At 31.6% G+C, this 26,709-nt stretch overlaps 2 protein-coding genes across 2 annotated transcripts; both read left to right on the top strand.

Annotated features, from left to right (window-relative positions):
* The first annotated feature begins 10,750 nt into the window (after positions 1 to 10,750).
* LOC140986164 (ethylene-responsive transcription factor RAP2-13-like) lies at positions 10,751 to 12,775 on the top strand. The gene has a single exon (XM_073454214.1). The coding sequence runs from the start codon at positions 11,353 to 11,355 to the stop codon at positions 12,475 to 12,477; it is 1,125 nt and encodes a 374-aa protein (XP_073310315.1). The 5' UTR covers positions 10,751 to 11,352; the 3' UTR covers positions 12,478 to 12,775.
* Positions 12,776 to 21,782: 9,007 nt separating this feature from the next.
* LOC140985633 (uncharacterized) lies at positions 21,783 to 23,712 on the top strand. Its single transcript, XM_073453501.1, has 2 exons — positions 21,783 to 22,122; positions 22,260 to 23,712. Exon 2 carries the CDS (start codon positions 22,301 to 22,303, stop codon positions 23,486 to 23,488), a length of 1,188 nt encoding a protein of 395 aa, XP_073309602.1. The 5' UTR covers positions 21,783 to 22,122; positions 22,260 to 22,300; the 3' UTR covers positions 23,489 to 23,712.
* Positions 23,713 to 26,709: the final 2,997 nt, after the last annotated feature.

Raw genomic sequence — 26,709 nt, 5'->3', positions numbered from 1 at the left:
TATTATTATATCGAACCTCCTCACTTAAATAAAAGCAATTCAGTGAAGAGAGACAAGACTGCTTTGGAATTTGAACGTCTGTTGTTGTCCTATTCGAGTTCGACTCTAGTGATTCTCGGATTCGTGTATTAAAACTATATTTACAATTTTTTAAATTCACAAAATATTAAATATATGATTTGTAATAAAATTAAAGATAAAAAATAATAATTTCACTAATATTTTAAAATAATGATAATTTTTCGAATTTGAATATTCAAACTTGACGCTTCAAAGCATAAATTTTGGCTTGAGATCAAGAATATTCAAAGCTTAATTCATCTTGAGTTTCGATCCAATTCCTAACAAGATGTAGACCTAGCCAATTTATGGCGATATGTATTTAACTGGAATTTTCCATTTAAGTCATCGTCTTTTCCGATATTTAAATTGAAATTATTGTGTTTATAAATTATGTGCCTAAAGTCTGTGCGACATTTCTAAAGCATATATATATATATATTCGGTGTTGAACGTAAATAAAAAATCTCCAAAATAAAAATACAAAAAATGACAAACACATTTTTTTTACTAAAAAATTGTTTTTCTTTATCGTGTTCTAGTCGATAAACTTTATAGGACGTCAATGTATTTTATAATATATTTAATTGTTTATTTTTACAATATATAAGACATGGTTCAATCCAATTAGTTTTTTGTGTTTATCTTATATATGAGATAAGACAAGGGGATAATTTTTTATGCATATAACTACATAGGGAGGGTTATTTATGTTTTTTTAATTAAAAAGATATTTATGTCACTACACGAGCACGAGTAAATTGATAAACTGTGAGATCGGGCTTTAGCCTCCAGTGGTCTCACCCGTCAGATTAGCTGGTTCCTTCTCCGGGTTCGATCTCCCTTCCCAACGTGTGTTGTAATAAAAAAATGATAAACTGTCCAAAAACCATATATTCTTGCTAAAATCCTCTCACATTCTTACACGAAACCTAAATTTTAAGAAATAAACGTGCTAGCTTAAATTCATATATTTTTTCCAAAATGTCTGCATGAAGTTTAAAATTGAAAATACCGAATGAATGTGAATTGTTTAATATTATTTGATCAAATTAAAAATAAAAATAACACATGAAACATGTGTGTATCGTTTACTAATTCAAAAAATTTGTTTTCATATCTTTGAGTTTTTAAAAATCTTGAACACAATCTCATATATAGGTACTAAAAAACATATTGTATCATAAAAATTTTCGTAACACATAAATTATCCCAATTTAGAACCATGAAAACTTTTAAACTAATTATTTTTAGCAAAGGAATCTATAAAAATTAATAATTCTTCCAACTAATATGTCGTGGCTTGTAAGAACATCCCCGTTTGTGAAAACGGGGCCCCGTTTTTGTAATAAAAACCCGGGTCCCACATTAACTCAGCTTAGATCTCACGCAAGGCATGCGCCTCTTTAATTTACCCACTGTTGCCATTTTGACTTCTGACTTTCGTACAACCTACCCCTAATTAATGGCTTACCAAAATTGCAAAAAACTTTCCGAAAAATTGGTCTTCAGTCTTCAGCCGTCGATTTTTTTTGTATTCAGTCTTTTGATACTTTTTTAGTATCACATTTTCACATGAAGTGTACCACATTTTGTATGACATAATACCACAATTTTGTGAGTAGGGAGTGAATCCAAAGAAATATCTTGATTGAAGATTTTTCACCAACTTCCACAAAACTTTCATGAGTATTTTTATGCGAAAAATTTTTAATCTGGATCATTTTTTTTAAAAAAATATATAATTTTTGTTAGAAAAATTGCTAACAACAACAGCGTAGAAACGAACTTGTAGAGATAAAGCAATAACCGAAACAAATGCGATGTTTGCAGTATGACTATCGAGTAAAAGAAAGCAAAACCAAACCGAGGCCTGTAGCTTGTACAGTTTCCTTAAAGCAGATTCGTCCCCTCATGTATGTGCTTCGAGGATCTTCTTGAACGTCTGTTTCCCAGGATACAACGGAACAACCAGCAGTGACATAACACGAGACACTACTACGGCGAAATGAAAACGTACCTTTACTTTATCACCGAGATTTAACGGAGTCCAAATGAAAAGCTAACAATATGAAATGCAAGAGAATGCTTGAAAGAGAAAAGATTTTCATGTACTTGAAATGAGGAAATGAACCCCTCTATTTATAAGCCCCAAAATGCACATCAAGAGTCATGCAAGATTAATTAACTCAATTAATCTTCTCATTAACTCAAGAATATGAAGAGCCAAAACTCTTCAACTAACTCAAGAATGTGAAAAGTCAAAAGACACTCCACAATAATGAGTCATAACCAACTCAAGAATGTGGAGAGCCAAAAATCACCCGCACATTCATGAGATATAATTTTTATTCAAATTTCCAACAATCCCCCACATGAATGAAAATGATACAAATCTTGGTGACAAAGTTCTACAGTTGAATCCTGCATAGGATAGGTAGGTGTTACCCTTTGAACCTTCCCTTATAAAATATATTTGCTTTACTAGCTGACCAGTAGACATGTTGTCCTTTAACTGTTCTGCCGTTTATGTAAATTAAGATATACTTCACACAAGACTCTCCCTGATACTATTCGGTTCTCATAATCGTGTTCGTTTTGGCCATGAACACACGTCTGGTTCTGCGAGAGGGTCTAGAATTGAGCACTGCAATTCCTTCGAAGCGGCCCCACTTATCTCTCACATAGGTGATTCTATATTACTTCTCATCAGAATCATTAAAAGCCGTAAACTTATCCTCAACATTCACTGTTTTATAATAAGAATGGACTAGAGATAACCCCCACAGTGATTCTCCAAATTAGTGCGATTAGGTTGTCCCATTGAACCTAGTTCTTGGGATCTCCAGTCAGCATAGGTTGGGTTTTCCTTCGCACCAATTTATTCTATAGGCTTGAGCCCCATTCCCTTTGACGATTTCGCAACTAACTCTCTATTTAACCCCTTGGTTAGCGGATACACTATATTATCCTTTGACTTTACATAGTCAACAGAGATAACTCCAGTTGAGAGTAGTTGTCTAATGGTATTATGTCTACGACGTATATGCTTAGACTTACCATTATACATTTTATTTTGTGCCCTTCCAATTGCAGATTGGCTATCACAATGTATACATATTGCCGGCACTGGTTTTTCCCATCTTGGAACATCTTCTAAGAAGTGACGCAGCCGTTCAGCCTCTTCAGCACACTTGTCAAGAGCTATAAACTCATATTCCATCGTGGATCTGACTATTACAGTTTGTTAAGAAGATTTCCACACAATTGCTGCACCTTCTAAAGTGAATACAAATTCACTTGTAGATTTTGAGTCTTTCATATCAGATATCCAATTTGCATCACTGTATCCTTCAATAACAGCAGGATATCTGGTATAGTGCAGCCCATGATCCCGAGTGTACCTTAAGTATCTTAGCAATCTGGTAATTGCTTTCCAGTGTTCAACACATGGATTACTCGTAAATCTACTTAATTTTCCTACTGCATAGGCTATGTTTGGTCTTGTACAACTCATTAAGTACATCAGACTTCCAATGACTCGATAGTATTCTAATTGAGACATACTTTCACCTCGATTCTTTGATAGATGATGACTGGTATCTATCGGGGTTTTAGCCAATGCAGAGTCATCATTATTGAATTTCTCAAGTATTTTGTCAACATAATGTGATTGGCTTAGGACTCGTCCTTCTGATGTTCTATGGATTTTAATTCCAAGGATTAAATCGGCTAAGCCCAAATCTTTCATGTCAAATCTTGAGTTCAATAATTTCTTGGTGGATTTGATCATCTTATCATTACTACCAATGATAAGTATGTCATCTACGTAAAGACATAATATGACATATCCAATTTTAGTGCCCTTTATGTATACACATTTGTCACATTCACTGAATTTAAATCCACTTTCTATCATGGCTTTATCAAATTTTTCGTGACATTGCTTTGGTGCTTGTTTTACAGAGACTTCACCAGTTTACAAACCTTATTTTCTTGCCCAGTCGCAGAAAATCCTTCAGGTTGTTCCATATAAATTTCCTCTTCTAAATCTACATTTAGAAAAACTGTCTTTACGTCCATTTGGTGTACTTCAAGATTCCGCAAAGCAGCAATCTCAAGTATCACATGAATAGAGGTTATTCTCGATACAGGAGAATATGTGTCAAAGTAATCAAGCCCTTCACGTTGATGGTAACTTTTAATTACCAATCTAGCTTTAACTTATCTATGGTTCCATCTGATTTCATTTTCCTTTTGAAAACTCATTTATAGCCTAGTGGTTTGCTTCCCGGAGGAAGATTTACTAACTCTCACGTATGGTTTTGTAAAATGGATTCCATTTCAGAATTGATAGCCTCTTTCCATAGAGGTCCCTCAGATGAACTCATTGCTTCCTTGAAGCTTTGAGGTTCACTTTTCCATCATGAAAGTGATGAAATCCGGACCAAAGGATTTATCAGTCCTAGCTCTCTTGTCGTCTAGGTTCAATGTCTTGATCAAGCTCTTGTTCTTCATCAATTGTATCATATAATCTTTTGGATGAACCTGACTCTTCCTTAGATTTGTATGGAAACATGAGTTCAAAGAACGAAGCATTTCTTGATTCCATTATCGTATTCTTGTGAATATCAGGTATTTGAGATTCATGTACAAGAAAACGATAGGCGCTACTATTTTTAGCATATCCAATGAAAATGCAATCAACAGTTTTTGGTCATATCTTTACTTTCTTTGGAGTGGGTACTGCTACTTTTCCATAACTCGTATGAAATTTTATCTTGCTTTTTCTGGGGCACCTGATTTAAAAGGTAATTTGCTGTTAGAACAGCTTCCCCCCACATGTTCTGTGGTAAATCAGAACTTAATAACAACGCATTCATCATTTATTTTAAGGTACGATTCTTTCTCTCTGCAATACCATTTTGCTGAGGAGAATAGGGTGCGGTTCTTTCGTGTTTGATACCGTGTTGAGCACAAAACTCCGAAAATGGTGATTCATATTCACCTCCACGGTCACTTCTTAGCACCTTAATTTTCTTGCTAAGTTGGTTTTCAACTTCACTCTTATATTGGACAAATTTGTCAATAGCTTCTTCCTTACTTTTGAGGAGATACACATAACAAAATTTTGTGCTATCGTCAACAAAATTAATGAAGTATTTATTTCCACCACGAGTTTGTAAACCTTTTAAATCACATATATCACTGTGAATTAGATCAAGTGGTTCACTGTTTCTTTTTGTTGGAAGGAGAAACTTTCTCATTTTCGAGCTTTGGCCATGCTCGACAACATTTACCTTGGCAGCAACTGGAGAAGACAATCGTCTTTTAGAACTCTTGTTGTCTTCCTCAATACGAAGTTGAACAACGAGTTCTTCAACATTCATCTCCTTTCATTTGTATTTCAAATAGATTTCGAAATCTTTCTAGGCCGGTGATAGTTTCTCAACAATAGCAGCCATCTGGAAAGATTCGTTCAAAGTCATCCATTCGGTGTGAATCTCATAAAGAATCACTTGGATTTTTTGAACCTGACTGATAACCATTTTGGAGTCAACCATCTTTTAGTCCAAGACTAACAATAAATTTTTTTTTTTGCCTCGACATCCTTGGTTTTGTATCTCCGATCCAGAGACTCCCGCAATTCCCGAGTCGTCTTCTTTTCGCTATACACATTTTATAGCTAATCAACCAAAACCATTCATTTTCTACACAAGAAATATGACTGGTGACATGCATCAATAGCACTAGCTCTCTTAACATCTCCGTTAACCACAGCTGGTTTGGGAGCTTCCTCGGTGAGAAACCTGGCTAGATTCAAAACAGTTAGATAGAAGAATATATTCTATTGTCACCTCATGATATTTGAGCCGTCAAATTTCTTTACGTGTATCAGCATGGCTGGAACATCGACAGCAACGACTTTCATAATTAGGGACTAACTTTTGGCACATTCGAGTCAGTAGTCATGTCGTCAACAAATCACATAATGAGTATAACAAAATCTGTTTTAAGTTTGTTAGAAAAATTGCTAACAACAATAGCGTAGAAACGAACTTGTAGAGATAAAGCAATAACCGAAACAAATGTGATGTTTACAGTATGACTATCGAGTAAAAGAAAGCAAAACCAAACCGAGACCTGTAGCATGTACAGTTTCCTTAAAGCAGATTCGTCCCCTCCTCTATGTGCTTCGAAGATCGTCTTGAACGTCTGTTTCACAGGATACAACGGAACAACCAGCAGTGACTTAGCACGAGACACTACTACGGCGAACTAAAAACGTACCTTTACTTTATCACCGAGATTTAACAGAGTCCAAATGAAAAGCTAACAATATGAAATGCAAGAGAATGCTTGAAAGAGAAAAGATTTTCATGTACTTGAAATGAGGAAATGAACCCCACTATATATAAGCCCCAAAATGCACACCAAGAGTCATGCAAAATTAATTAACTCAATTAATCTTCTCATTAACTCAAGAATATGAAGAGGCAAAACTCTTAAACTAACTCAAGAATGTGGAAAGTCAAAAGACACTCCACAATAATGAGCCATAACCAACTCAAGAATGTGGAGAGCCAAAAGTCACTCCTACATCCATGAGATATAATTTTTATTCAAATTTCCAACAATTTTTTATATTAAAAATATTATTTACTATTATAAATATATATGACTTACTCGTTGCATATATAAATATATGTGAAAGCGTTCCCGGGCTAAATTTCCAATGTCTACATATAAATATCTGTTAAAGCGTCAGACCTACTAAATTTTCAATGTCCCCATCTAAATTTAATATCATGCAATTATTGATAAATTTGACTAACTTTTAAAAAATAATTCTACTTCTTATTTTCAAAAAAATAATAATACTAGCTTATTTTTATGATAATATTTATTTTCTTTCAAACTTTCAAATGATTGAAAAATTAATTCATTAATGAAAATATAACGTTTTGNTGTAATTAATCGAATTTTATAGTTGTTAATATACTTTTCAATCTGACGATTTATTTTAATGATCTATGACTATTTAAATATTATAAAATATTTTGTGTGTTATAATATTATATAATATTATAACAAACAAAATAAAAGAAAATTTGTATGAGACAGTCTTATGGGTTGTATTATGTGAGACATATATCTTATTTGGGTTATTCATGAAAAAATATTATTTTTTATTGTCAATATCGGTAGGATTGACCCGTCTCACAGATAAAGATTCGTGAGACCGTCTCACAAAAGATCTACTCAATAAAATAATCAATTTTCAATTTTCAATTTTAAAGATTAAAAATTGTTTTGAAAACAGAGGAAAACTTAGCCTACGTGAGCACCGATGAGGTGTCACTCACCCATTGGATGCGCAATTTTTCTATATTTCATCATATCCAATGGGTGAGTGACACCTCATCGGTGCTCACGTAGGTGTGCACGGTAGGTGTGCAGGATATCAAAACTATATATATATACTTATATATATTCAACAAAGTGAATGATGTATTTGGAATATATATAATTTATTGTAATTTGAGGGCATATACGGTGTACATAGGCTTTCGAGGTATGACCACTTTCCGTTCAAATCTAATAATATTTTTGTTCCCCCAATAATGTTCATATATTTTTCTTTTTACTTTTTTTGGTATTTCTGAACAGACTTGCCGACTGTTATTATATTTTAGGAAACAAAAAGTTCAAAATAAAACAATTTCTTTATAACGTTATCGTGAAAAGGATTAAATAAAGATTAGTAGTTATATAAAATAATTAATTGCATTATTGAATATAAACAATGTGTATTTATTTGCAAATTATGAATATTAGGTTGTGGGATGAGTCCACTTAACTCGAGATAAAAAAAAACCAAAATATCGAAAGGTTATTAGCTACCCCGTACTATTTTATTATTAGGGAAATAGCTAATTCATCCTGTAAATTTATATATGTCAAAATCGAACCGATCGAAAAAATCTAAATTTCATTAAATTAATAATTTTATTTTTATTATATATTTTTTGAGGTGATATCAGTTAATGATGAATTATTTTGAATAATATTTAGTTGATTGTTGTTTATTTAATTCATTTAAACTTTATATTTAAATGTTTTACTAAAAAATAATGTAAAAAAGATAACATATTATATTTTATAATATATTTATCTTATTAATTTAAATAATTGTATCAAAACCGAAATAACCGAACTACTTCGGTACCGAACCGAAGAAAAATAGTTCGGATATCAGATTATATATTTGTAAAACCGAAAATCGAATCGAATCGACCGATGAACATCTCTATGCACACATCCTCGCACAATTTACTTTTAATGTCGCTAATTCTGTTGTTTGGAAGAAATTTGCTGGATATTTTCTTAGTTACAAAAAGTTGAATTGTTTGATAATATAGAATGAATCTTGATTTTTTTTAAAAAAAATCAGAAATAATAATCAATTCGACTCACTCCCCTCTTTTTGTTACCGTCATCATTATTAGATGTCGATAAGCATTGAATGGACCTAATTCGTTGAGGGTAGGTTTGGTAAACGTCGAGAAACATAATAATAATAAATGACAATAATATTATTATAAAATATATTTAATTTAGGGAGTGACGTAAAAAGTTTTACTTTAAATACTGTTAATATTTTGTACATTTTGAAATTTATTATAATTAAAACTAAATCGAAAATATATCAATTTAATTCTCTTATTTAAATATCATAATTTTCAATTGTTGAAATATTTTTTTAAGAAAATTCAAAATATAAATATTTATTTCTCAAAAACTTATTTTTTTTATATAAAAAAATCGATTTTTTCTTTTTTCACTTTACATTGTGGGGTGGTTGGGTAGCTGATATAATTTTTTGAAATTTTGTGTGCAAATTTTGGTTGAGAATTATCCGGTCATTCAAACATCCCACCGTAGAAAATCTGCGCGTTGGATTCAACATGCTGGCCTATAACAGCCGCTCGATCTGTGTATATTAACGCGATAATCACGCATTCCAAGCTTTAGATCAGATAAAGAAAGCTTTTGGCACAAAGACAATTTGTGTTCTTTACACTAATTATTGGAATTTTAAGTGGACTAAAACATAGATTAATTGTCTTTCATAAATTTTTATGTAAATAAATATCGAGTTCATACGTTGTATTTTGTGTTATCTATATTTTATTTAGGGATGTCAATGGGTCTGAGTTTTATCCAGATCCACAATGTACCCACCCCATCTAAGACGGGTTTGAGCATACTAAATGGGTCATGGGACGGGTCTTGGGTCTAATTTTTCATACCTATATGAGTATGGGGCGGGTCATGGGTCCTATAATATCCGCCCCATACCCTCCCCATATATGTGGATATAAATTGATATGCTCGCGAAGATGGATGTGGGGTGAGGTGGAAGGTAAATAAATCACAGTTTTATTTTGTTATTGTACTTTCATTTTAATTTTGTTAGTATACTTTCTCTCTTTAAATTACATTTTTTACGGTTTTTAATTACAATTTTATTTTTTCAATGTATTTTCTCTATTTAATTTTGTAGGTAATTTTTCAAGTAATTTACCAACTTGTCCTACCATTCTTGATGAAGAGGAAGATGATCATGAAGAATGTGTCTAAAATATTGCTTACTCGCTGATTTTACATTGATCTGTTTAAATTCTGATGAGTTATTTTTGGGGATGATAAGACTTTTTTTGGAGAGCTAGTAACTTTTTTTTTAATGTAATTCATTACGTCGTGAAAATACTTTGTTTGTTATTATTAAGTGTGGTCGAAGACATAAATTAATTTTCTATTGTGTTTTATTTAGAGAGTTGTTTGTTTCATAATGCAGTCATGTTATAAGAAGATTACAGTTTTCATTAAAAAAAAATTCGGGTCTAACAGGTCTCGCGGGTCTACCCGACCTCATTTCGTATTTGGGGTGGGGTGGATCCGAAGAATATTTAACTGGGGTGGGGCGGGTAATGAGTCAAAGTTTTCTTCATGGGATGGGTTTTGAGTTTAGCCATATCCGCCCTATTGACATCTCTAATTTCATTTCATGTAAAATATGTTTTAATTTTATTCATAAATTAAAAAATATATATTTTGAATAATAAAAAAAATGTAATAAATATTTTTACTATATAAACTTATGTTGACGGAATCTTCTACAAGTCAAAGAAGTTTTCTACCAAATGATTAATCCCCACGTGTCCAGTGCTGACACATGCCAGTAGTAGATAGATATCAATATACAGGTGTCAACATATTATTGGCCAAATCAAGAAATAGCCAATATCTGAGAGTTAGATTACAAATATTATTTTTCAAAAAATATGTATTATTCTTATTCTATATTTTCTAATTGTATTTTTTATAAGACAAAAATTTGTGTGAGACGATCTCATGAGTCGTATTTGTGAGACGAATCTTTTATTTGGATCATCTATAAAAAATATTATTTTTTTTGCTAAAAATATTATTTTATTGTGAATATAATTAAAGTTGACCATTAGAACAGATGTAAAAATAATAATAACAATAACAATCAAATAAATATAAGAAAGATCGAAAATGAAATTGATATAATCTTTAAAAAAGTAATAAAAAGCGATAAGGCAAGGGCTTGGCTTGGTAGGCCTAGGCCTTGGCCTTTATATATGAGCAGAGTGCTCCCACCATTTTCATAGAGTGAAAAATACAGTGAGGTCACAGCCAGAAAAAAAAAAAAAAAATCAAGAGAGCTGCGTTAACATTTTCTTCTAAAAATTATCCCCCTTCTATGCACTCCCCGCTTCTTGGATCACTTTCTGTCATCGTCTGTCTTTCGAAAATTTAAATCGATTTTCTGGGTTTGGCTTTTCTTGATTTGGAGGTTTAATTTTTGTTAAATTACATACCTGAAAAAGGAAGAACGTAACCCGATAATTTTTTTTTTTGAAGGCCAGGTGATTCAGAAGAGAGATCGCTTTTTGTTTGTGTTAATGTATTTCTGTTGCTGTGTTTTTGTCTTTGCTTTGATCTGAACTGCCAAAAGGGTTTCTTTTTATACCCGTCGAGGTGTGGTTTTGGATCTTGGAAAAGGTTCTAAGAAAAGGTTGGTTATTTGAAAACCGATTCGATCCTTTGTTTGTGTAGAAATTTTGGAACTTTTGCAGATCTGATAATTACCTGTTCTTTGGTTTTGGTATAAGAATCAGGTTAATTCTATCGACCTTTTAACATTGATTAATTGTCCCTTGTGTGTGAATCTTCAATTTTTTCTTGATATAAGAAACCATGGCCGCAGCTTTAGATGCATACAATTCTTGCAGTAGCTATGTTTGCTCCACAGATCCTCTCAGAGAAGAGCTTATGCAAGCACTTGAACCTTTTATGAAAAGTGCTTCCTCTTCTACAAATATTTCCTCTGTTTCCCCTTTTGATTCATTTTCTTCTTCTTGCTCTTCTTTCTTTTCTGAATCTTCCAATATGTACCCTGATTTTGGCTCAATCTCATCAAAAACCCATGAAAAATTATTTTCTCCCGTTTTTCATTGTGTTAGTGAAAGAGGAGATGAGCCAACTGTTAGTTATTGTTCAATAGGGCTCAATCAGCTTACCCCATCTCAGATCCTGCAAATCCAGGCGCAGTTTCAGCAGATCCAAGCCCAATTTAAGATCCACCAACATGAAATTCAAAGGGGTCTCAATCATAACTCATTTTCAAGATTTCTTGCTCCGACACCTGTCCCTATGAAGCAGCACCGTGGAAACCTCCCTAAGCCCACAAAACTCTACAGGGGAGTGAGACAGAGGCATTGGGGGAAATGGGTGGCTGAGATTAGACTCCCGAAAAACAGAACCAGACTTTGGCTTGGAACCTTTGACACAGCAGAAGAAGCGGCCTTAGCCTACGACAAGGCTGCGTATAAGCTGAGAGGGGACTTTGCGAGGCTGAATTTCCCCCACTTAAAGCATCAACTGTACCAAGAATCCAGTGGCTTCAAACCCCTCCATTCCTCTGTTGATGCAAAACTTGAGGCCATATGCCAAAACTTGGCCAGTTTGCAGAATCAGGGAAATTCAGGGAAGTCCTATTCTGTATCTGATAAAAATATCAAACCTTTGGTACCGAATGACGAATCAAAAATCGAAGATTCAGCTAATGAAGCATCCAACGAGAAAATTAGTTATCCGGTAGCAATTGGTGCTGTCAAAGTTGAGACCTCATTATCATCCGATTCCCCATCTGATGAAACATCATCACCTTTGTCATCATCATCAGCCGGGGGCTTGGGTTCCGGATCTCCTGAACCGGGCGACGATTTCTTCAATTTCACGGAGTCTTCCTTCGAGGCATTCGATAATCCGATGTTGCAGAAGTTCCCTTCGGTGGAGATTGATTGGGCATCTTTGTATTAAGTTCTTGATTGAAAATTTCTTGTTATTTTTTAGGAGTTAAAAGTTCAACAAGTCCTAGATTTAATATGGAGTCTCAGCTTTGGCTTTTGCGAATGGATTTTTTGACATTTGCAGATGCTTTCAAAGTGTCGAATAAATATGCTTAGGTGTATGTAATGTAATAATGTAAGAAAACTTCATCTTTGTCTGCTGGTAGTTTTTTTCCATGCATGACAGATGGAAGCTCAGTCTTTTACATGAATATTTAGCCCTCTGTGAATGTACTTTGTAAGCTCAATCTAATTGTGTAAATTATTATGTTAGTAATTTTTCTCTCTTTATTTTCGTGCGTTCTTGAAAATCTATCATTTATTCTCTCTTTCTGTTGTATTTGTACATAATGTTACATTTGAAAACTTGGGACGATGAGTATCAAAGGTGAGACAGACGAAAACCCCCCCACGACCACCCCCCCAAAACACACACACGCACACACATCATGTCATTAATGAAAAAGTTGATAAGCAAACAATAAAATTTGTCTGATCTTAATATGACCGATCGATGTTTCGAAGAGCCAGCCAGCCTTTTGTCGGGGACGGATTTCATATTATGATTATGACTATTTTTTAAAATCACATATGAATGTTTTTAAATATCTAAATTTGTCTAACTTGTAGTTTTCGCGTGCCTTCTCGAATTCTCTTTTCATTAACAAATATTGCAACACTAGCTATTGGTAACCACAAACATTGGAACAATTCCTACCAATTCATGATAATGTATCGATGAGATAAGCCACACATGATGAATTATTAATATTAAGGTAACCATATTTTGATATCTCAACCAATGTTAGGTTCAAGTAATCTATACATACTCAACAATGATAATATAACCCAATCGATTTCGTAGTATGATAATCAGAGCCTTGGCAGGACTAGTAGACTTGACATCCTCCGGCGTGTATTTTATTCGTGTCTTAAAGGATCTTTTTTCCAAACGATTGATAGAGGAATGACTGTTATTAGAAGTGTGTATATTACAATGCATAGTTGCATGAGATTGAAAGCAAAACCTGTATGTATATACTGTGAAAAGAAACTGTGATTGCTTAGAGTTAACTTAGGTAATATCTCCAAGATCCCTTGATTTAATGGCAAGAATGGTGTCGTCCAAGACCCGTGATGCCTAGGGTTCAAATCTCACTTGTATGAGTAGTTTTTATACTTTAAATAATTCGCACACCATGCAGCATCTGTCGTCGTTGAAAGCATGCAATATATTATCTTATCAGAATGAGTAAAGCTGCATTATTTGAGCGAAGAGGGCTGCAAACATGATCCACGATTCAAGGATTTTATTTGTAAACTGATTTCTAGGCCACATGAAATATTTAACAGTGAGTGGTTGCTCAATATTCTTTTTATCAATCGTAATTTCTATATATATAAATGAATGAACGATCAAGTGAAGGTCAAGAGAAACACATCCCGTCATTGTTATTCAGAAATTATTTAACGTACACTAGCAGCAGGCATTTTGTCTTAAATTTGTGCTAACTTCATATCGATCTTATTTTATATATGTGAATATAATTCTTGAAAGTAAAGAATATATCAAAGAATTTGGAGGCCACCACACCACTTTCACTCACTTTCAGGCATATAATCCATTCGATTTCAAATGGTTCCCATTAATCTTTATTCTCAGCGCATGCGAAGACAAATTCACACTACCAAAAGTTGATTCTAAAAAGTCCTACTTTCGAGCATCAAGAATCCTTCGAAGATGAGCAATGTAAGATTAACCTTTTTACCTTCTTTATTTGAAGAATATCTAAAAATAACATTTTAAAATCTGATAATAGATCCCCTCAGAGAAAAATGTTCGATTTTAGGATATAAAGGAGTGTGAACAGGTGTAAAATGTCGACGCGTAAAGTTATTCCCTAGCAATTGATGCAAGAAAATTAAAAGGCTATAAATGATCAACTTGACTAATTTCACTTTCAGTAGCCACTCGGGTTTTAGCTTCTTTTGTAATCCAAGAATCATAAAAAATAAATTTATTTATAATAAGTTGAAGTTATTAATTAAATTAAAAATATTTTATTTGCAATTAGTCTGTCTCATATGCATATAAATAATACACATAATGAGTATTTGTAGACTATTCTAGCTATATATTATATATTTATTTATGTGATGATTATAAAAGACAAATAATACCTAATTAATTCTTACTAAAAGACGAAAAATATATTATCGTAATTTAATTAATCAAATTCTTTACCCTTGACTTTTTTGACGTGGCCAATGAAAAAAATAAATGCGCTTATTTTTTAGTAGTATATCGACCTCTTATATTTTTTAATTTTTGGCAATGAAAAGTTGATTAATTTCGCGAAAGGGTTCCAATTTAGAGTAAGTCTTTTGTGAGACGGTCTCACAAATCTTTATCTGTGAGACGAGTCAACCTTACCGATATTTACAATAAAAAGTAACACTCTTAGCATAAAAAGTAATATTTTTTCATGGATGACTCAAATAAGAGATCCGTCTCACACAAGTTTTTTCCTCCAATTTAATACGCTATAATGTGCATTATCCTGAAATCTTAATTTACCATATTTGTCTGTAGGTAAGAAGACATACACAATTTCTTTAATAGAAGCAAAAATATAAAAAATCAAATGGACCTTTTAGCCCTTTACGCTTTGCTTTCAAGGCACTGCTTTTATATTGAAAATAATTTATTCTTATTATATTGATGAAGTTGGTGATTGGAAATCGGAAATTCGAGATGGGACAAGGAATCTAGTTCGGTTCATAAAACGTTACCGGTTGGGTTCGGGTCAATTCCATGATAATAAAACCATTAGTTTGGATAAATTTATTTGACGATGAAATTTAAATTCTAAATCGATTATTTTTCAAATCATTATGATAAATTTCAAACTCTCCGCAAGCACATGGATGTGTAAAAACAGAATACGAGGGAGAGAGAGGGAAAAATGAGAAGGATTGGAATACTTGTGTTGAGGACTAAGGTCTTTCTTAAATTAAATCCGGGTCATGTTGGCCCAATGGGCCAACACATCAACATGGACCGGACCTTACATTTATGCTATCTCCGGTTTGGCCATACTAATTCACAAAACTAAACTTCTTCTTTTTTTTTTTTTCTTCCAAAAAAAAAAGGAACTTCTTTTAATATATTTATGTTTTTAAAAATTGATATAATTTTGAAAAATAATCGAGAAACTAAATATATTCTCATTTAAAAGGAAAAATGAAAAAAAAGAGGCGAATTTCTAGTAAACAGAATAATTTTTCTGGTAGGCTAACATTGACTGAGGCGTTATTAGAACTCGAAAAGCTGTCAACTTAGAATCCTTTGATCGGCATCAATATTTAATTTAATTAAATAAAAGGATAACAAATTAATCTACTCGTAGAGCTATTAGTTTTTCAAACATAATTATTTGAGTTAAAGGTCAAACTGGGCAGATGAATGTGTTTTTCTTTGAAAAAAAATATATACAATCAGTCAAAAAAACTGTAGCCACCAATCACTTCAGAAGTAAAATTAGTTTATTTTTACAAAAAAAATTCGTTTTCTTTTATTATATTGAGGAGAGATGAGGGTTCAAGCTTATATACAACACATCACAAATCACACGACTATTATTAAATTTTGGATCCTAGTTATGCCAAAAAGTTTCGCCCTGATATGTTTAAAAAATATTTGAATGATATATATTTTTTTGGATCATATGTCCTATGATAGACAATGTGAGAAATTCGGGTTTTTTTCTAATCAAATCAGGCAGCTAAAATAAAGATAAATGTCGATTGAGCTTCAGACTAGTATCTATGATGTAAATGTCATGTTTCATCGGTAAGAAAATAGATATATCAATTCATACAGACGGATGATTATTTGATGATTCATTGAACAACACTTCTCGAAATGTCCCTGCGGTTATAATTTATCTAGTGGAATAGTCTGTGGTTATAGTTGTACACTATTAGTCTTTTGATCCTGGATAACGTAGAAGTTCTACATACTAGCATGCACTTTGATTTGTTTATCAACTCCATTGAAGGTCAATAGGTGGCGAGTTTGGTTGTAGTTTCGAAGTACGTAGGAGCAAATACATTGTAGTCAGAGTTTCATCATTTGTCTACGAGTGAAGATATTCTATGTGATCTGATAAGTTAATAATACAATGAATCTCTTGCCAGAGTAATACATGTGTATTTTGAAAAAGTGTTTTTTTCAGTTTCACATAAGATGTCACTATAATAGACAATGTAAGAAATTCATCACATCGAATAGGTGATTGACACATCTTAGTGTGAGATTGACACAATTGATGAGTACCGTAGCAAAACTATATACATGTGAACCAAATATTTTTTTTTCTCACATTGTGACCACAATTTTGTTTCCCAAGACAAGGAAAATAAGTTTTGGAAAATAAATAGGCACCATGTGTACCGTTTGAACGTTGATAATTCAAACCAATGACAGAGTGGAAAACAACATTCAAAGATCCTCTCATGTATCCTTTATTTTCCATGTCCAAACCCGACATTTTTGGAGCTATATTGGTTGCAAATTAATTAAGAATTAACCTCGCATCACAGTTAATTTCGTCGTTGTCGAATTTTATATATACTTTTTCAAAATCTCCATTACATATTTTTAAGTGCAATTTTGATAAATTCTGTATGATGCTTGAATATCTGCTCTTGATCTCTTGATTCACTTGAATAGAGAATGTATGTAATATTAAAACTCCAAATTCTATTTATTTAGAAGTTTGATAAAATACAAAAACTTTTGTGAGACTGTCTCACAAGTCAATTTTGTGTGACGAATCTCAGACCTGATCCAAATTATAAAAAATATCATTTTTATGTCAAAATATTATTTTTAGTGATAATTATGAATCAAATTAACTCGTCTCACAGATAAAAAAATCAATAATTCGTCAACAAATTACCTAATCTTGATGAAAAGTATGAAGAACGGAATAATAAAATAATATTAGATATAGTTATGTATAATACGTGTTCTATTGTGCAGTCACTTTCAACGATCTACAAGAGAATAATTATGGAGTTTGAGCTAGCTGGAAGTATGCCCCTCCAATAGTCCCAATCAATCAAATGGTCAATAATATTTCACATAGTCCAATTTACAAAATTATCGAACAGTCTGCACTTCCTAAACACATCGATCTGGATAATTAATGAAAATATATAATCCATGAGATTATCAATATTATAGAACCAAACCATATGTCGTTTTATCAAAATTTATAGTTGTCGTCAATGTACCATTCAAATCTTTTAAACCAAATAACAATCATATCTCCATGTATCAATTATTCTCCCAAGATAGATAATTATTACATCTGTATAATATAAATAGTAGAAAAATTAATATTAATTAAAAGAAAACATGTCTAATTAAAGTTACGTTTATTTGAAATCTTCATTATTTGCTATTAAATTGGAGGAATATGTATAATGTTACACCTTCGGAGTAGTTTAGGAAGAGCAAGCGACGAGGATATGTCTTGCCATGTTTAGCTAAGTTGTTTCATTTCCATTAAATGTAAAAGGTATGGGTTACATTTTGGATTAACAAATTTAACTACATTTTTTTTTTTAAAAAAAATACATTTTCTTGTAAATATCGTTTTTCACCTCTGTCAAAAAGCATAAACAACATAAAACCCATTGGGAAAAATAAATGACTATATACAATCCTGTGTTTTTAAAATTTAAACGAAAAGTCGTCACCTTACATTCGTATCAAATTTTATTTTAGAAAGTGAAACAACAATAATTTTAATTTGATGAGGATAATAGTAATAGTTTATTTTATTTTAATAATAATAATAATCATATTGATATAAATAACAATAAATAATTTTAAAAAATTAAATTAGCAACAATAGTAAAATGAATATCAATAATAATCACGACAATGGTAAAAATCATAAAAAAAAAAACTAAAAATAAATTTATATCAATAAAATAATATTATTATTAATAGAAACCAAAAAATAAATTAATTATAATACGAAATATTATTAAATAGTACTAACAAATAAACTAATATATCTTCGTGTTATTTATCCATTTGGAATTTCTCGAGAATCAAATGTTAAAATTAGTAAGAAATATTTTTTTTATTATTATTTAACTATCCATTTTTAAAAAAATAATAATGATAAATAACTGAAAATATAATATATTTTGAATGTTTTATTAACTTAGAAATCTAAATTTGTTAATTAAAATTTTCATTAAAATGAAAAATATTTTTATTCATTATTGTTTCACTTTTTAAAATAAAACTTTGTTAGCTAGGATCATAAAAAAATATAAACGAGGGTGTGAATAAACTCTTTAATATTTATTCCAGTGCGGAAGGGTCCGACTGGACTACTCATTTGAACAAACTTGTAACAAAATAACCCCATAGATAATAAATATTGCAGACATAAAGTATGCAACTGTAAATAAATAATACAAAAATATATGGAAGTTTGAAGACGATATCTTTTTATGTCTCTTCGTCTTCCACTCAAAGAAAGATTTACTAAAAGACTTTGATTTTACAACAATTTATAACAATCCACTTTAACTAAGATTTATCAAAAGTTTACATTAAAACTCTAAGTATCTCTGCAACACATGAAACACATAAACACCATTGTCTATTGAACCTTAGATACATACATACACATATACAAAACACTCTAAACAGATAACTTGAACAGCTTGAATGAACACACAAGTTGATCATAAGTGATAAAAAAAAAATGAATAATATGTGTGCGCTATGGAACAATTTGAGGAAAAACCAATGAAGAATATGGCTTACTTTAAAACAAATTATTACCCCCTGTCCAAAATTATCAGAGAACCGCTCTTCTTTGTATATGAACTTACGCATTATATTGGAATTTAATTAGAAAATGATGATTAGGTTTATATATTATATGAGGCTGAGGAGAAAAATTACTTTTATTTAGAATAAAATTTTGGACATCAGATTCAAAATTGGAAAATTTCGGGGGTCAAACAATAATTAAACACAAAATAGACAATATATAGCGTAATAAAAATAATTTTTATACAAATATTTATTCATAAATATATATTTCCAAGGGACAAATTACACGTAAGTCTGTGAAAGAGTTGATCCACTTGTCACCGATCCTATACATAACGTGCAGGCTTGGTACTCGAATATTATATATAAGTTTATTCAACTTATGCTTAATTTCTATGTACATATTCTCATTAATCGTAACGATTGCATTTAATTAATTTACGATGACGAATATTCAATGAAATGATATATTTTAAAGTAGAATACTGAAGCAAGATTTATAATTGGTACGTGGAACATAAATACCTTAAAATATAATTAATTACCAATAAAAAAGAAAAAAGAAGTTGAATTTTAGTTGTTACGGTTGCAGCAAACATAAGCGTGCTGTTGAACTGATCCATCCATACTCCAAAAGCGCTCTTTCGATTTTTAAAATATGTATGGAAAGTTTTTCCGAAAGTAGAGAAATAAACAAACATAAATTAATTATTATAGGTGGGAAAATGTATGATTTTCTTCATTGGATCGAATGAACGTTAGCAATTCACACTCTCCGGTTATAACTATTTCACATATTACATTTTAAAATTTTATTTAAGCTTTTAAAATTGTATTTATTTAGCTAGATCCATATTAATTAATTAAGTCGAAATATAATTTAATTTTATATATTCGGAGAATGTAAATATTTTTTAGATTGTATTTTAAAAATTCTAAATTTTTTCACTCTTAGCTTTGTGTTATTATATTTTGATGTCGTATGATGAAAATTTATAACAAAACCAATATATACGAGAAGTAATTAAATACCGTCTTAGGTCAATTTTAGAAAAGGTCTGTAGTTTTATTCGTGTAATCGAGCTATTTTTTTTAGGCCAAAAATAAAATTTGTGGTATAAACACAAAATCAACATGATCGAAGGGTGAAAATCGGCGAAGTCCTTTTCAAAATTGATATATATTTCGTAAAATCTTTAGAAACATTTAAAAGTGAAAGGGTAGGTCTCTTGTGAGACGGTCTCACGAATCTTTATCTGTGAGACTGGTCAACCCTATCGATATTCACAATAAAAAGTAATACTTTTTCATGAATGACCCAAATAAGAGATCTGTCTCATAAAATATGACCCGTAAGACCGTCTCACACAAGTTTTTGCCAAAGTGAAATTAGCAAAATTGATATATCTATATATATAAATAGATAGGCGATAGCATGGTGTGAATTAATGCGCGAAAGTGGTCAATTTTTGGTTTCACACTTTCACATTACCCAAACCCTAGAGCTGATTGTTTTATTTTAATAAACTTCACTCGAGAATTCGAATACACAGGTGTTTAATTTATACTAATGAATAGTAATAGTTGGTATTTTGTGGGACGATCGCACACATCTTTATCAGTGATATAGGTCAATTATGTCAATATTTACAATAATACGTAATAATTTTGAAATAAAAAATAATAATTTTTCATGAGTGAACCAACTCACAAACGTTTTTGTGTACTAGTAAATACGTACTGCTTATCGAAGTACACTCGATATGTGAGAGAATCGCTCTTACTGTTAATGTTTAAAAACTTGTTAATTGAGTTAATGTATTCATATAACATGTATATCGTACGTGATGAAGGTATGTATAATGTGTGTTCGTGCGTGTGTACATTCTTTCCAGGATTCTCTTGGTAAGATTGATGGCCTAATTTAAATGGTGTACGAGGCAGGCTTTATTGCGTGTGAATGAAATAGGATATTCTCTTGGTAAGATAGATGGCCTAATTTTTATAGATTTTAATTATCGACCAACATAGAATTCAATAAAGATTATCATTTAATATGTAAGTAGACGAGGTACGAACATAAAATTTTATAATTATAGTACAATTTACACATACAAAATTTAGATATTCCATTACTTGAAAGTTGAAAGTTTTAATAGAGCAGATTTGTTATACTGTATCCTTCTCTGTAATATTCATAATTAATGAGTTATAAATTTTTTTATAATAAATTTCAATTAATAATATACTTATTGTCACGTAAAAATGTTACATTCGTACATGTAACATTTTTACGTGACAATAAGTATATTATTAATAGAAATTTATAATAAAAAAATTTATAACTCATTAATTATGAATATTACAGAGAAGGATACAGTATANTTTCCTAGCTTTCACACACAAAATCTTGTTATCCACAAAAGGAAACGAAACCAAACGAAAACGCATTATTGATATACAACAAAAGAAAGGCTCTCTCTTTAAACACAGCTAGTTCACTCTTTCATGGCTGCCCCACTCTCGAGCTCTTTATTATGCAAAAGCATCTTTCATTCTCCATGAAACCCTTGATTTTCAATTTTAGCCAAAAAGGGAAGCTTTTCTTGCAAGAAACAGATCAGATCGAGATATCCCTCGTGTGCCAATATCATTTTAATTTTGCAAACACACTTTTGATCGAGGAAAAAGGGGAGAAGAAAATTGCCAACTTTTTTTTGCAGATCGGAGCCTTTTAATTCATGGGTATTTTCTGAGAACTCTATTTTTGGTCTCGGCTACTTAAATCTCTCCAGTTTTGCTGCAGAATCTGGTGTTTCTTTTCTCTTACGTTTGTTATTTCTTTTTTTGTTATTGCTTCTCTCTGTATAATCTCTCTACAGCGTTCACTTTCTTGATCTAGCTACAACTAGAAAATTATTCCATGGATTCTGGCAATAGTGACTCGTCGAGCTGTGGTGAGGAACAGGAGTTTGATTCACGCGCCGCTGCCGCCTACTCCTTATCTTCTTTTGTGAATCACCCAGTACCTCCCCAGCCGCTACCATTCGATCCATTTTCTAACTTTTTACAACTCCAAAATTCATCTCCGTTAAATCCTAATGTTTTCTGGTCAAGAAACAGTGATCTTAGTTTTGAAAATCCTTGCCCTAACAATAGCATCATCAACTTCCCCTTCACGGCTCCTCCCCAGCCACCCACGGTGGTTGGATCCGGCGGCAACAATCTCACCGATGCACCGCCAGCAATTGCCGCAGAGAACGGGACTCAAAACCGGAACCCAGCGGCGCGTAACATGAAGAAAAGATCTAGAGCTTCGAGACGCGCGCCTACAACTGTTCTTACTACGGATACATCAAATTTCAGGGCAATGGTACAAGAATTCACCGGCATCCCCGCGCCGCCTTTCACCTCATCTTCACCATTCCAAAGAAGCAGGCTTGATCTTTACGGTGCATCCTCAAGCATGAGATTAAAAGCCCACGACGCCGCTCATCCACCGCATCTCCACCGACCATTTGCACAAGAAGTTCAACGGCCGCCTCCTCCGCAGCCATTTCTTACCTCTACTGCTTCCATTTCATCTTCAAGTAGTACCAACAGTGCAGCTTCGACTTCAACTCCTCCGATGAACTACCGACCACTTTCGACTCAAAATTCAAATCTTTTCAACTTGATTTCGAATCACAATCTCAATTCATTCCTTCCAATAGATCACAAATTCCCATTCTCAAGTTCTGTTAATCTCCCGTCAAAAGTTCAGGGTTCTTTCGAAATCCCAACAAATCATGACCCGCATTCAAATGTCAGAACGGCAGGGTTTGATGAATTTCCTTTCCGCCGCGGGAACGTTTCTGCAGCCATTGGTAACCTCCCAAACCTCGTTTCCTCCGATCAAATCCAACCCAGAACCGATCATAATAATGACGCAGATGAAACAAGAACTTTGAATGGAATCCACAATTTCTCGAGGAATATAAGAAATCAGAAGATGAATTATTTTCAAAATTCCTCAACGGATTTTCATGGCGACAAGGGGCAGGAAAACATTGGCACGAGGAGTTCAGAAGGTACGATGGAATCATGGATTTGTTCTTCCGAGTTGAAATGATTTTAGCGTAGAAAGTATGCAGTGCAGCCAGTGCTAATCATGAGGTTTATGATTTTAAAGATTGAAAAAGCTTTTACTAGTGTGATTAATTCTTAGTAAATCAAGTTCAATTTTACTATTTCTCTCTGCATTTCATTCCATGTAAATTAAATAATTAATGTCTCTTTTTGGATATATATTTATAATCATATATAGATCGATGAATAATAAATATTAATGCGTCTCATCATGGATAAAATTTGTAAAATAACATCAGCAAACTATTTTTTAAGAAACGACCTCTTTCAATATATTTAAAATGTATTTGAGGAAATCATTTAAAAAAAATAGTTGACGAAATTTTTTTAAAAAAATTAACCTGTCATATATTGAGGATTATCTTTCATGATGAACTTTTACAGTGTGTATTTTTTTAAAAAAAAATAAGTGAATTATTATAAATTCTAGGTTATTTTGTTTGGCGCATTAATTATACTGTATAAAATTTTATCCTTTTTGGACATATAAGAATTAGTTAAATGTGAAATCACTGACTTTTATTATTGAAAATATTTATTTCGTATTAGATAGATGAACTGCGAGTGGCTTCATTCGAGTTTCACCCCGCATTCAATTTTCTTTTTTAGTAATGATTAATCTAAAATTTGATCAGTAATTTCAAAATTTTCGCACGAAGCTTTATTATAAACTTAATTTATGATCTCATTCATATGGCTATGCATACATTTTCCCCGTCTTTCACACGTTCGAAACTCCTCCAAACACATACAGATACATGCACACATTAACGTGTATTTTTAGCTGAATTTTTAAGCACATTTGACAACTTTTGTTTCATGGCATGGCTGTAATTTTAATGTATGTCGTAAAATCACAAAGAGATATATATATATATATATGTGCGTGTGTGTATATGTATATGCGATCAAATCTGTAACTTTCTTGATCTAATTATCGATTATTATTAATTATAAGAAAGAGATCCTAAGACATCGTTTGGTGTGCAGGATAAGACATTGATTATTCATCTTTGTTTTGTTAAGTGCTTAACTCAAGTTCTACAAATAATTAGTGTCATACATCATTATCTAGAGGTATATTGATTTATTATACTTATATCATGTAAGCGGTTCCTCAAGCTAATACTTTTCAACTTCCTCTCATATTTTAAAGCATTAAATATTAATATATATTTGAAATTATTTATAATATTAATCCATCATTTTATAATTTTATTTTATTTCTTTACAATATTAAATGTTCTTAGTAACACTTTTTTTCCCCAATTCGGTTTAAATGATCAAAAATTAAAACATGAATAAATTCGGTTTTACATGTGAAGAATGATTTACATGTAATAAATCATTATCAATCGACCTGAGCATTGTATTTGGCCGGCTTCGTGTGTGTGTGGTGATCAGACATTAGACTAGCCAGTTAACCTATATTATTTCAGTTGATTCTCCCGTATCAACTTATTTTTGAACGAGCTTATTGCACAATATTGTTTAGTAAAATTTACTTATTGACGTAGTTTACATGTTATCGTGTTCAACTTAAGATTTTATCAAACGCTTATCTACAGGTAACGACCGTGGATTTCTTGTTACAAAAAAAAAATCTATATATATAGACATTTTCTAGAGCATGTAAAATGCATTTTCATTTTTTTCACTTGTATTAGTGACAGGAAAAATAGCACTCAATTTAGCGTCTAACATTCACCTTCGTTGTAATTAAATTATAAATTATTTACCATTAAAAAAATTATAAATTATTTTTTAAAACAAGTACATAAGAAATTAAAAATCAAAAGTCCCTTTTGTGAGCATTATTCGTTTGGAGTTTCCATGCGTTACGATTTGTATTATGGTATGGTCCCTTTTCCTTTAGTTTTGTACTAAAATTCGATTATATATATAAAGTACCTCTTTCGATTTTGACGCCCCATATAATTTAATGCGTACATTTCTGGACACAATAATTATTTTTAATAAGGGGGCTTAAATTCTATATCGATAATAAATAAGTATTAATCTCAGTTAATGAATTTTAAAGAAGAAAGACATATGTCTTCAGAAAGTCATGATTAATAGAGAAGTTCGATATAATTCCTTAACATAATGATAATCAGAATTGTTTTTTTTTTTTTTTAAAAAAAAAAATTTATGGTAGCTTTTAAGTTAATTAAATTATTGTTGTACCCGTTATCTGCCTCATATTTTAATTCTCAATAACTTTTAGCTCAAGATTTAGGAAATCTTATTCAATTGTCAATCGTTAATCTTTGTAAAGTAAAATATGCCTCGTTATAATTTCTTTTCTTTTTTTTTATTATTTTATAAATTAGGGAATCTTTACTATGTTTTTTTTAAATAAAAAATATAATTAAGTAGCAACGCATTCTCCTCGAGAACCTGATAACAACTTGGTCGACCCAAATCTATCGTATATTTCAGTTCAGTTCGGTTCGATTCGGTTACGAAATTAGAGTTCTATCGGAGCAAAAAGCACAATCTCGTGGATTCGTAGAATCTACTTTTGAAGATTTAATTGTCCGAAAAAGGACATACACTCTTTCTGTACGTACTTGGATTACAAGGTGACAAAATCATATATTTGAACTTCTAACCACAAAGGTAATTAATTATTCTACAAATGGCCGAGGAACTCAAATAGAGAATGATTCGTGATAGTTGTGCCAATATAAGGAAAATTAACACACTAACACTACTTTTTTTTTTTTTATCTACCCAAAAAATAAAATAATATATATTTAATAAATTGCATGATCAGTTTTTCGATTGAATTCTTACTATCCCCAAGGAAAAAATTCCCTAGGAAAATCTACGCACCACGGCCGGATCTATTTTTCATGTGAGACCAAACATTGACTCTACATGTTCAGATCAATGATGATCGTTGCAATCTGTAAGTTGGGACAACAATAAAGAAATCTGAGACAAAAATATATTTTTATTATTCATCAATCAGAGTTTAAATACAAGAGAAGGAAAACTAAAAATGCTAGAATTAAGGAAACAAACTAACAACTCTTGATAATATCAAGAGTTTAAACTTAAATACCCTATCGGTAATCCTAAGATAATGGAACTAGAAAATAACACATATTTCTACACTCCCCCTCAAGCTGAACCATTAACATTCATGAGGTTTAGCTTGCCACACAAGTTATCAAACATAGGACGGAGTAAGGCCTT

The sequence above is a fragment of the Primulina huaijiensis genome, chromosome 10 (assembly GCF_012295235.1).
Source record: "Primulina huaijiensis isolate GDHJ02 chromosome 10, ASM1229523v2, whole genome shotgun sequence".
NCBI lineage: Eukaryota > Viridiplantae > Streptophyta > Magnoliopsida > Lamiales > Gesneriaceae > Primulina > Primulina huaijiensis.
Note: the sequence above shows the minus strand (reverse complement) of the source record. Positions and strands in the feature narration are given on the sequence as shown.